This window comes from Genypterus blacodes, unplaced genomic scaffold (assembly GCF_046128005.1).
Source record: "Genypterus blacodes isolate CSIRO-AG114 ecotype Tasmania unplaced genomic scaffold, CSIRO-AGI_Gbla_v1 ptg000017l_1, whole genome shotgun sequence".
In the NCBI taxonomy this organism is placed as follows: domain Eukaryota; kingdom Metazoa; phylum Chordata; class Actinopteri; order Ophidiiformes; family Ophidiidae; genus Genypterus; species Genypterus blacodes.
The window spans coordinates 2,052,896-2,065,612 of record NW_027466831.1 but is presented as its reverse complement, the minus strand read 5'-3'; the positions used below and the strand labels follow the sequence as shown (position 1 = coordinate 2,065,612).

At 42.1% G+C, this 12,717-nt stretch overlaps 1 protein-coding gene across 1 annotated transcript in view; it reads left to right on the top strand.

Annotated features, from left to right (window-relative positions):
• Positions 1-8,793, top strand: part of syn2b (synapsin IIb) — a 50,103-nt gene extending 41,310 nt beyond the window's left edge. Inside the window, exons 6-14 of the mRNA XM_076141169.1 lie at positions 433-495; positions 1,272-1,414; positions 1,667-1,741; positions 2,326-2,428; positions 3,780-3,956; positions 4,078-4,144; positions 6,264-6,541; positions 6,722-7,245; positions 7,726-8,793. Of these exons, the coding sequence (XP_075997284.1) occupies positions 433-495; positions 1,272-1,414; positions 1,667-1,741; positions 2,326-2,428; positions 3,780-3,956; positions 4,078-4,144; positions 6,264-6,541; positions 6,722-7,245; positions 7,726-7,879 (1,584 nt within the window). The 3' untranslated portion in view covers positions 7,880-8,793. The remainder of the gene's footprint in view (positions 1-432; positions 496-1,271; positions 1,415-1,666; positions 1,742-2,325; positions 2,429-3,779; positions 3,957-4,077; positions 4,145-6,263; positions 6,542-6,721; positions 7,246-7,725) is intronic.
• Positions 8,794-12,717: the final 3,924 nt, after the last annotated feature.

Sequence of the window (12,717 nt, the reverse complement as noted above, 5' to 3'; positions counted from 1 at the left end):
AAGTCATTGCCACTTTGAGTCAGCAAACCACCAGATCCTTCTGTTTTTACTCCCTTTGGTTTGCTAAAGGTTCTCTGCTGTTTGGATCTTTGAGAGTCCCATGGCAGAGTGAAGTTTCTAAATTGCTCTGGTTGTGCACTGGAGCACCACAGGGGTCAATTCTAGAGCCCCTTCTCTTCTTAGGGAATTTTCACATTTTTGATTATGTGAAACTCAAATTTTAATAATTGAAATTTCAATAAAATCAATTGTTGTAGTAGATAATTCATTCATAAAGTATTTTGTAATTGCAGTGGAAAGAGTCAGGGTTCCTCTCAGCAGCCTCACTTACTTTCTGTATTTTCAGTGGGGCCTTTTAATATTTCTATGTAGGACAGCTGCAGTCATTTGTTATTGCTCATCCTTATTCACCATTTATCATTTCCTTTTCAGATTTCATCATCAAGCTTCCCCGTGGTGGTGAAGATTGGACATGCTCACTCTGGAATGGGAAAGGTAACACTTACTCCTTTATACCGATGGATTTTCTAAACGTTCATTTTGCACATTTGGCTTCATGGGTCTAATCACATCAAGCCTGGTTTGTCTTGTTACACTGGAAGAGTGAAGCAGGGGAAAGAACTATAGGAGCAGCACCCTGATGGTTTGGCAATCTAAGACACATCCAGTCAATCATTCTGAACATGGCATTTTCTATTGCATGTACTTCCCCTTCTCTCCCTATGTTTCCTGTGTCTCTCTGCTGCACATGTTTGTATTGACCCTAAACTCACCAAATAGACTCCTGAATCATTGCACAAATAGCAATTGGAGGTGTTTTGTGATTTGTGTCTTGAGGTTGAATGGTTCTAAACAAACCTGCTTATATAAATATATCATTGCTGCCTGACGGTTATCTTGCCAAGCCTCAGATGGGATTTTGCTAAGCCTCAGATAGGATCAGGATAAACCTCAGATCCCATCAAGGTGCGCTCTACTGTTTTCATACTGTAATTTATTACTTTGCAAATCAATAATGCAGCTGATCAAGGTGCCATCTTTCTCCTCCCCCTCCTCCTCTGTTTCCCTCACCGTCTCTCATTCCATTCTCTCCCAGCTTTCCTTTCTCTCCTCACACTGGTATTGACAAAAGCTTTTATATTTTCTGGGTGAAATCAGAGAGATGTCCAAAACTCATCCATCCACTCTCTAAACCCGTTCTATCAGAAATTGCGTTCATGTTCAATAGACAGTGGCACATAGGACTAAACTCTATTGTTATCTCTCTGTAGGTTAAAGTGGACAATATGAGTGACTTCCAGGATATTGCCAGTGTGGTGGCCATCACTCAGACCTATACCTCCACAGAGCCTTTTATAGACGCCAAGTATGACATCAGGGTCCAGAAAATCGGTGCTGACTACAAAGCATACATGTATGTATGTTGTCCTTGTGTTTTATTTGATGCATGTGCCACTTCCTTTTGTTCCTGCTTTGGTTGAGCCTGTAGCCCCACAAAGAACTCCAGCAACACGGTCACTGTTCTATTGATCAGGCTACTAATCAGCCTGATGACCTGGAGCTGCTGCCTGTATGAGTCACGCTGGGCTGAACACACACCCTCACATGACTGCCCTTCTACCTTTGTGTGTAATAACGGAATGTCCATCTCGCTCTTCCTTTTCAGGCGAACGTCCATCTCCGGTAACTGGAAGAGCAACACTGGATCTGCCATGTTAGAACAAGTAGCCATGACTGACAAGTGAGAACTACATCCACATTAGAGACGCTCAGCCTGGCCTTCTGTCACTCATGTCACCCACATGCAGGAAATGACACAGTTGAACACGGTTCATACAGGCAAACTCGCATAATTGAATTCAACTCATATTTTTGAGTGGGCCCTGGGCAGATGTTTTCTTATTGCATTGCTTTGCCCCAAGCTTTAATAATCACTGTAGTCAATTTTGTTTTCTTTGGTTGCAACACCAGGCTTAGTTTCCCCTTTGGGAAATTGCATGTTAGAAAATAACTGAAAAACAAATGAGTCAATACTCAAATTCATCAACTGTACTCTGATGCCACAAACATTGCAGAACAAGTAAGCAATTCCTCTCATTTAAATGTTCCACACTTTCACACTGTCAGAATCAGATATTGTGTTTTGTTATTCATCTATAAAACAACTTTGACTTTGCATGCCATGTTTAACTGCAGAAAATGCTTAAGTTACAGCTTGTGGAGTCTAACCCTAGCAGCAACAGACACTACACATTGTATGCAATATTGGGTTGTGTTGTCAGTGAACACACATGTACATGTTCTGTATATTTCTCTCTGCCATAGGTATAAGGTGTGGGTTGACACCTGCTCAGATATCTTTGGAGGTCTGGATATCTGTGCAGTCAAAGCCATATGTGGCAAGGATGGTAATGACTACATTACTGAGGTGAGACACACTCATGGGGAAGAGATGGGTGGGGACCTGAAGGTGACCTTAAGATAGACGGATTAATTAAGTGTGCTCAAGCATTCAATCAGAGGAGCAAAGAAGTAAGAGAGATCATCTTCCAGTACTGCATTGTGCACAGCTGCCATAAAGGGAATGCATCACTTTATTTAAAGTCTGCGGGAGCTCTAATAAGAACACTAATGACTTTGATCTTAATTTCAGCACAAACAGTATGTCCTAATTTTGCTGGTTGACTGGGGATATTATGTTATGGGCCTGACATCTGGGGATATTAGATAAACAACAATTATGTGGCCCTGCTTTTTCTACATCCTCTGCTTTAATCTGCCTGTTTATGTGACTTTCTCATCAAAGAGCTTATCTTGCTTCTGTCTGTATATTTGTATTCTGCTGCTTCTCTTTTTTTTCTTTCCCTTCAACATTTTTAAACACACGTATGGGTTTCACATTTCATATGAGTTGTGACCACAACGCTTGTGCATAACACATCAATGGAGGAATACTCTTTGCAGCAGTGGTACATTTCCTAAAACTCAAAACCACACAACAATGCGGCGGTTATGTCTCTTAGTGTGGAAACTGTTGTTGTCGTCGAAATGGTCTGACCCCAGCACTGAGATAGATCGGAACATAATTATTTCAGCTTTGACAGTAATTAGATATTTCAATAAGGCGTTAGAATTTATAGGTGACAGAGACAAAACTGATCTTTGTTCATCCACATATATACACAGTATAACATGTGACCTGATGACTGACAACGTTACTCACTGTGCAGTTGTGAAACTGCTAACCAAGATCCAGTTACTGTGATTATCCATGTGATGGGTTGATCTTAGCCAATTTCTCAACACATCTCAACACTTCTCTCCCATTTTCAAATCGCTTGGCTGGCAGATTGAAATTATAGCTTGTTGGTAGTTGGGATACGTTTCATAGCGGGGGAAAGAAATGTGAAGAACACGTTTGCCTTTGTGTCGTCTGCCTCGGAAAATTGGTGCGGTTTTTCCCGATGATGCAGTGGAATCGTTGCGCGGTTACTCAATTATATTGGTTTGTTCTTAAACAACTCTATAGCAAGGACAAACAAGCAGGTTGACTCTAACACATTTTAACATCATAAGCCCACTTCACGTACTGCTTTTACCTTTAAAAGCAGTTACAATACGCAAAAAAAAGAAAATAAATTCCATTAGAGAAAAAGGATGGATGGATAACAACCTTGGGAGTATGAATGTGTTGTTTTATAAAAGTAGATTCTCAAGCACACAGTAGAGCTCTTCTCCACACCTGTAGTTCTGATGGCTGTGCCTCTGGCCTGTTCCAGGTTGTGGGTTCGTCAATGCAGTTGATCGGTGACCACCAGGCAGAGGACCGCCAGCTCATCTCCGATGTGGTGCTGGCTAAGATGAGCCAAGCCCTGACAGCAAAGACACCCGGTGCTTCCCGCTCGCCTGCTCGCTCCCCTCAAGGCCAGAAGCCCACGACTGTGCAGCCCCAGCAGGTCCAACGCTCAACGCAATGTTTTGTAACGCGTGAAATGCAAACATTTTTGAATGTATAGCTTTTCCACCTACTTTTCTCTCTTTGGATGCTTAATTTATTGCATCCCCTCTCCCTTTCAGAGTGCTGCCATTAAGGAAGGACTGCCAGATCCAAACAGGACCTCAGGCCAGCGCCCTCAACCTCAAGGTTCTCTCTAACACTGTTCTAACTTGCAATTCCAAGGCCGCACCTGTAGGGCCAAAACAAGTCTGGGATACACTTTCTCAACCATGATGGGTTTTTTCAGGCTTTTTGTTGAAGGGGAGAGTTTTCAGTCTTATTTATAGAGAGAAGGGGAGAACGACATACAACAATTGGAACAAAACTGGAGACAACACAACCAGTGGTGCCATTCTCAGTCTTTACAATCCCCATATCACAGGTCATTACTAACTAATGTCCATCCCTGATAAGTGTAAGGGACCAATGCTGAATAACGCCATGATCACCACAGCGATGTGAGTGCACAAAAAGAAGGCCCCTACGTCACTTCGATGTGACTTGAAAAGCAAATCTTCTGTGCATTGCGCTGAGTCAGCAATTTTTTTTAATTGCAGTTGTAAGCTTGTGTGTTAATGTGGTGATGTTTCTGCTCAGGGCTGATGTGTTTAAAACTAAATGTGCCTGCGCCAGTAAAAAGGTGTTTAAAGTGATGATTTAATGAAGACATTCCTACAAGTGATATTTTATTAATACGTGCACTTTGACTATACTGTGTGTTGTCTGAGTGTGTGTTGTGTATTTGTTGTGTATTTTGGTGTGTTTGTTTGCATGTTTGTTTGCTCATTATTTCTAATTGTCGTTTTGCATGGGACTCCATGTCGTGTTAATTATGTGCTAGTTGATTTGTGTTCTTTTGTGCAATTACTATGTGCCTATATATTGTCTCTATATTTGGTATTTACCATATGTGTGAATCAGATTGCTGTGTAAGCCATTTGAATTTTATATCACAAAGCCAGCACTGTGAAATGATTGGATAGTGGCATTTGTGAATTTACGTGTGTAGCTTTTCTGTCGGTTTTAGTCGTTTTTTAAAAGAAAGCTTGATCTTTTAAATGTGCTGGTCATTATAACTGTAAAATCTGTTATAATCCACTTAAATTTGCTTTCTGTGTGTAGTGGTTGACCGCATCGTTTCAATATCTGAATGCTTTTTTTGTGAATATTTGTGCTGTTTTATTCTGTTAATCCCGGAAATTAACCTTCATTATTCTGTGTGTGTAATACCTGACACAAGACAAAGTGGCTTTATACGGTACACAATGCATATTGTTCTTGGCAATTACAAAACCCGGTGACACGTTTGATGAAAAGTTTCAAAGAGAATAATCATCTTTTTCTATTCTGTGCATGAGCGATCCTTTATTTTCCTGGATGCAACCCTTTGAATGAAAAATGGAATCTTTGTAAAAGATCATCTAATCGTGTATTTATTTAATTATGTATAATTGGGAGGCTGTTCCCATGTAGAAGTCGTATTATCTCACCCTTACAACATTGTTATTTCTATTTTCTTTGGTTTTTATGTGTCGTGAGTCCTGAGCAAGCATTGGGATTCTTTATGAAAAACCTCAAATGTAAGATATAGCAGCCATTCACCTGAAATGACGTAACTTAGAGTGACTGGGATGAATGAACATTATGAAGGGTTAAATTCATGGGCCAATAGCAAGTGCACTTAGATCCATTTAACTTTGGGTCACTATCTATCGAGATGGGATTTTTGGGGTTTATGTAAACAATCTAATCTATCCTCTGCATCCAGGAAATTGACTCATCTTTTTAATTGTCTCATCCCTCTCACTCGCTTTCTGCTCAGCATCCATTCCGTCTGCATGATGGGATAATTTGGTGCTTGCATTTGAATCATAGAGTTGTCTGGGTGTGGAACTCCTTCACGCCTCTGCTTACATTTTCATATTTGATTCAGCCTGTTCACCAATTGTCATTAACTGTTTGTCTGCTGCCCCCTGCTGGTCATTACAGCGCACATTCAGAGCCTGCTCAGTCCTGTTGTGCTCTGTGAGGCAGATGCGTTTCCCACTCAGTCAGACGTTTCTTTGAATGTGAGAGGTTGTTACATGAATGGGCATGTCTAGACTCAAGCTCATTATCAGTATCATCTTCTGCTTTGGTCTCTTGATGAGTCTTAACTGGTGCAGTAAAACAATGGGTGCTGGGTCTGAAAACACTGAATTATTTCTTACCTGTATTGTTAATGTAGTTCTACAATCTAATCTAAGTCTCTCATCCAATCTTTTAGGTGCACCAGTGAAATCACAGAGTGTGGACCCGTCACCAGAGCCACTTAAGAGAGCGTCTGAACCAGTACCAAAGTCCACCCAAAAACCTGGTCCTGGTCAAGCTGGTCAAGCTCAGAAACCGACCCAGAGGCCAGGGCCAATCCAGAAGGCCGCCTCAGTTACAAGGCCTCCAGTGCAAAGGCCTCCCCCAATGACAAGAGCCCCATCAGTCAGCAAGCCGGCCCCAGATTCAGCTCCAATTGCGGCCAAAGCTTCTCCATCGTCCCCGGCCAAAGCAGCAGCAGCCGCAGCTTCTCCCCCGGCTAAGGCAGCAGCTCCAGCTTCTCCCCCGGCTAAGGCAGCAGCTCCAGCTTCTCCCCCAGCTAAGGCAGCAGCTCCGGCTTCTCCCCCAACTAAAGCAGCAGCCCCAGCTTCTCCCCCAACTAAAGTAGCAGCTCCAGCTTCTCCCCCAACTAAGGCAGCAGCTCCGGCTTCTCCCCCAACTAGGGCAGCAGCCGCAGCCTCTCCCCCAGCTAGGGCAGCAGCTATACCTCCAGGTTCCCCTCCATCCTCTGCTCCAGCCCCAGCTCCTGCCCCAACCTCAGCTCCTACCACAGAGCAGCCCAAGCCTCAGCCTCAGGCCTCCCCATCCCCGGCTCCGGGCAAACCAAAAGATCTGCCACCCAAACCTACGCCACCTGCAAAACCCATCCCACCTATGCGCAGGAATTCCAAGCCACAGCTCCAGCCAAAGCCACAGACCCCACCCCCTCCCCGAGCGGTGCCCAAACCCCAACCTGAGGCCCAAGCGCCCGAGCCAGATCAGGCCTCAGATGCCGCCTCAGCCTCTGCTCCGGCGCAGGCTCAGCCCCCGGCCAAACCGGCCTCCCCCTCCCAAAACCCTGAACCTGTCCCAGCTGAAGCTACTGAGGCTCTAGCTGAGGGCGAGGCCCCAGTGGATGAGCAGCCAGCATCCCAACAAAAGAGCCATCCTCTGCTGAAGTAAGGGCTAAGTTATCAACTCTGTGTTGATAATGCAAAGACACCTTTTCATGGGCCTAAGCTTAAGCTTAATGATATTTAACTTCTTTCTGTAACAAAGACGTGCTGTGTATGTTCATGAGTTCCATGTTTAAATGGCGTGACACAATTCATCACTGACTGATTACAAATTCCTATATGAAGCGTTTAAAACAGTGCAGTTGGTGAAATTGTTATTTATTGTTAATGTATCACGAGTATCATAACACAAGTGTATGAGGCCCTTTTACAATTTTCCCTTTTTGTCTTCTTACTTTCCCCTTTCACATATATCAATATTTCCTCACTCCTTTCCTACCTTCCTATGTCCTCTCCCTGTCCCCTCCTTGGATCTTTTCTCTTCCCCTCCCCCTCTCCGCCCCCCTCCCTTCTTCCTCCCATTGTATCTCCCCCTTCCTTTATATTTCCCTCCTTTTGTTTACCCTCCGCTTCCCTTCCCAGTAAGTCCCAGTCCCTGACCAATGCCTTCAACGCCTTCAGCGACTCATCTTTCTTCCGTGGGGTCTCTGGCTCCGGGGGCGACGGCCAAGATGAGGCGAAGGCTGAGACCATTCGCAACCTCCGGAAGTCCTTTGCCAGCCTTTTCTCTGACTAGACACAGCCAAAGCTCAGTCAGACACTATTGAATTTGGTCCCTGCTACCATTGGCCGGTGATGACTCGATTGACAATTATGTGAACCAGTCTGAGATTAAAATTTGTGTGTTAAGTGTACTGTAATCCCTCCTTCCTGGCCCCCTCTCTTCAGCCCCTCTCCTCCATTCCAGCTTCTCTGTGTGTGAGTATTAGTGAGGCCTGCCGAGTTGGATGTTCAGTGAATGAGTTATTAGACTGAAGGAGTTACGTCATTGAGTAGAATAGATAAAATAGAATAGAAAAGATTGTTTATTTTTCCCAGAGCACACTAAAGGAACACTTTCTGAGATTTACAAAGAATATAAAGATTATAGATGGAATGTATATAATCACTCTATAGATATATAGATATAGATATAGATACAGTATATATAGATATAAAGGGAGATAAGCCAACATTAATACAAAATCAAATCAGCCGCACTTTTAAATTAGCTATGGTCAGTGACATAACTCTTTCATTGGATGGCTGGGTTTATACAGATTTTAAATAAGAATCTGATATCTGACATTTGATGTTTCCCACATGCTTTCCCAACATGTCAGTGAAAGAAAAAATAGTGATGGGTTTGTTCCTGTGTAAATCCAGCCTGTGTGTCTCTGGTCTGTGGCTACTGACTACTGTGCTCATCGTTGCCATACGGCAGTAGCCTGTTTTGTTTTGTTTTTGTCTCAAAGCCTTGAGGTTTGTTGTCATGTGAGGGAGTTGAATATGTGTATGATCATGTGTGTTCAATTGTTATGCATGGCTCCTGTGTGACTTTCGGAGCTGAAGGGAGCTCGATCAGTGTTGGGTTTCGCCTCGCCGTTGCCTCTCTCTCTCTCTCTCTCTCTCTCTAGATGTTGTAGCCTTATTGTGAAGATGTTGTTTTCAATTCCCAGCTACATTTGTTGGCTGTGTGGACCTGAGTCCAACACAACTCGAAATCAGATCATTCACTTCAAACGATTTGATTAACTCAACTTTTCGAATGCAAGTTTGATTTGGGACTAAAGTGTTTGGGTCGTCTCAGGCATGCTGGACCAAATAAATCAAACCTAGAGAGTAAGTGAATGTATTTCCAGGAGTGATGAGACTCACGTCTGTAGCTGTGACTGGTGATTCTTGTTTCATCTCTGTGTAGATCTATCAGCAGTAGTGTAATGGATTGTTCTCATAAAAAGACATTGAGACAGTAGTGCAATAACATCTCGACATGACTGTTGAGCAATGTCACCCTATTATAAATATATTTATGATCATACCCACATGTCCTGTGTGTGTTATATACCTTAAGTTTACCCCTCCTCCCCCTTTAAGTTTCCTCTCCAGGTTGCATTCACTGCAGTGCCCTGTTCAGTGTCTGATCAGTTCGCTATATTCAATTGTCGTTAAAGAGCTATCCCATTCGTATTGTGCGATTACGAGACTGAATCGAAGGCAACCTGGAGCTCACCCTCCTCCTCCGTGACCGGCCATGTTCATTTCAGTTGCTGCATTTCAAGTTTATATGTCAAAAATAATCTCAGCACTTAAGGAAATGCATATCAACCTTTCTGCTTATCCAATCAATTCTATGTTGCGAGTAAATTATAACATATTGTATTGTATTTATATGTGTGTTTGTATGTATGTGTGTGTGTGTATGTGTGTGTGTCATCTCAGGAGTTTATTTTTTGTAATATATTTATTGACTGATTTATTTTTTGGAGGCTCCATATTTATGGTACAATATCTATTGTTTGGTTTGTATTGTGTTTTTATTTGTAACGCAATACTGCTTTGCATGATCTGGTGACTGATGTTTTTTCTGTACAGATAAAAAAAAAAAGTCAATAAAGTTGTGGTTCCATCCTCCCACTGATTCATCAAGTGGCATCCATGGTGACGGGAGTGCGCTTGTTTGACTGGCTATATTCTTTTCACCTTGACTGGTTCTTTACTTCCCATGAAGATGAAGATTGTCTGTTTAAGCAGCAGTGAAAAGCTTTAGGGGAAAGGGAAAAGGTCAAAAACTCGATACACACAAATGCGACGTCTATTGTATTCAATTATCACTTCTTAGTCGCACTGACTTCAGCCCCAGCCAAACAATAGCTGGGTGGGCAGGATGAGCGCTTGAATTAACTCTAACCTGCCAGCAGAGGGCACTGCTCGCATGTGTAAAATCACTAAATACTGCAGCATACAATTTACTGTATGTGTAAAAAAAAGACAATCAAAATCAAATGGATTACACCCTTTGTTGTTGCATGAAATGAATATTAATGACTGTTGTCTGCATTCAATTCATTCACCCACATCATAAAGCAGAAGGCCATTACTAATGTGAATCACACACCCACACAACCAATACATATGTATACATATACAGTCACACACACACCATCATACACATGCCAACGATGACGGAAGGAAATATTCCGTTGTTGGTCTATGGGTCGATCAGTCAGTGGAGAGGCTGTGGGAACGTCTCCATCATAGCTCATAGGGACGAGGACGTGGGCGGCTAATGCACCAAAGCGAGCCTAAACTAACCAAACCCTGTTTGTCTTGGTGCTCATCCCAACCTGCTGGGGTCAGAGACGTACTGTAAACACAGGAGGAACACTGAGCCCAGGCTGTATGGAACAATCACTCAACTGGTTAACAATTATTATGTAATTTCTTCAAATCATCCAAGTGATAGTTGATTAGAAAGTTAGCCATTCTAACTCACTTCCTCATATCAAACCCCATTATTGACCTGATTTACGGATTTTATCACCACTATTTAATTTCCTGCCGTCTTCAGACTTTAGATAGCAACACGTGTCCTGACACTGGAGGAGAGTTGTGTAGAGACACAGAGGCACTGCGGTGATGAACGTTTTTTGGTCACCAGAGCTCCAGTTTGTCCACAAAAAAAAGCAATACCACTGAGACCGCTGCAGCTCAACTGTATAAACACTCCCAATCATTGCTTAGGTTTGTTTGTGACGGCAAAACCCTCTAGGGAGTCATTTGTTTGCTTCAGTTCAAGAGAAACTCTGCATGGGGAGGATGGCAATGCATATGAGAGACGAAGAAAGTGTGTGTGTGTGTGTGTGTACGTGTACGTGTAAATAATGAAAGTGTGCCAGCTGTCGTAGTTCACAGGATTCAGTTGCGATAGATCAAAGTGCCTCAAATCAAGCTGCCTGGTAGACGGTGTGTGGAGTCTTGATGACAGATTTCGTTGACCCAAAAAAGCTCCAAACACTGTTTTATTTGACCTTTTTAATTACTCATTGCCCATTTCAAGAACTGAAAGGGTAAAGTGTAAACTGATGAATATCTGCTCCTGGAACACTCAGTTCACTGCAAACAACAGCTTAGAGGGCACAACAGGACAATCCCCCAGGTACACAATGAAACAGAGACTGAGTTGTAATTTAATACTTTCACTTACCTACTAAACCCAAAACATTCCCTGTTGTTTCTAATTTGGTGCCACAAGGTACAGGAGTGTTTAAAATGTAATACGGCAAGAATAAGCTTGACAGTTTGTGTGTTGCAATAATACCAGTTATACTTCAATATTCAGAAGTATGATTTGAACAGTTGCGAAACAATATTGATTCAATAGATAAAGGTGTGTCTCGTGGATAATGAGAGGGAAACAATGTATGATTTTGAAATCCGCTGGTGAAAGGAGATGACCTGCTTCCATCAGAAACACACTTACACACACGCCTGTGCATGTTTCATTGTCTTTGTCACGGTAAAAAAAAGTGTGAGGTTTGGGGTTAAAGCTGAGGTTCCCAAGCCGACAACAAAGTGTGCAGAGATGCTTCATTTAGGCAAGACACTCATGTGTGTGTGTGTGTGTGTGTGTGTGTGTGTGTGTGTAGTTTGGTAAGACGAAAGCAATTGTGTAAAGTGATTGTGATGTCATATACAGAATGTTGTCAAATAAAAACGTTGTTAGTCTCAAGACGTTGAGGATCAGTGGGCCTATGAGGGCATCACTCAATCAATAATCAATCAGTGAGGGAAGAACAACATTGCAATTGAAGAATAATCTTGTTTGGAGTTTTGAAAGTTCTTCTTCATTGTTCTTTAACCTGTGTCATGTTGTAAACTGCACCTCTGATTTGAAGCTGTTGGTATTTGAATCTATGCATCCTGTTCAGTAATCTTGTGTGATTTGTGTTTAAAATATTTATTTGAAAAGAAACTAAACCCATCAAACAAAAGCAGTGTAGTAAAAATTCTTCCATATGGCCCAGAACCATAATGCAGTAGAAACATACATTTTTAGACGGACACAAGTGTGATTAATCAAATACATCCTAACTGTAGAGAAACAGTAACTTCATAAATATATATTGATATTCTGCTCTCATGACTTTGATTAAACTTAATAACCACCAGGTGGCTGAAGAATCGTCCAACATTAGTGCTGATAGCAACATTAGACCACATGTTGCAGACACAGACTCACTTATGTTTCTATCTTCCTGATGAATTTAAGTCCAATATTTAATACTTATTCAGTTTTTGGGGTTCAATCAAATCCTGAGAGAAACTGACTGCAATGTGTATAGTTTATTTTATTAACCAGAACAGTAAACAATAGCAGAACAAGAAGTTTGATTCAAGATTCACATGAATAATACAGATTAAAGACTTTAATTCTACTTTAATTACAAATTGTGCTAATTACTTTTATCAACACAGATTAATTAAAATGATTTACTTGAAATGAGTCCAATCCAAATGTTGAGGGGTAATTTGATGCCTGTGTGTGTCAGTTGTGCAGAGGGGAGGAGTGAACAGAGAGAAGCGCGAGCGAGC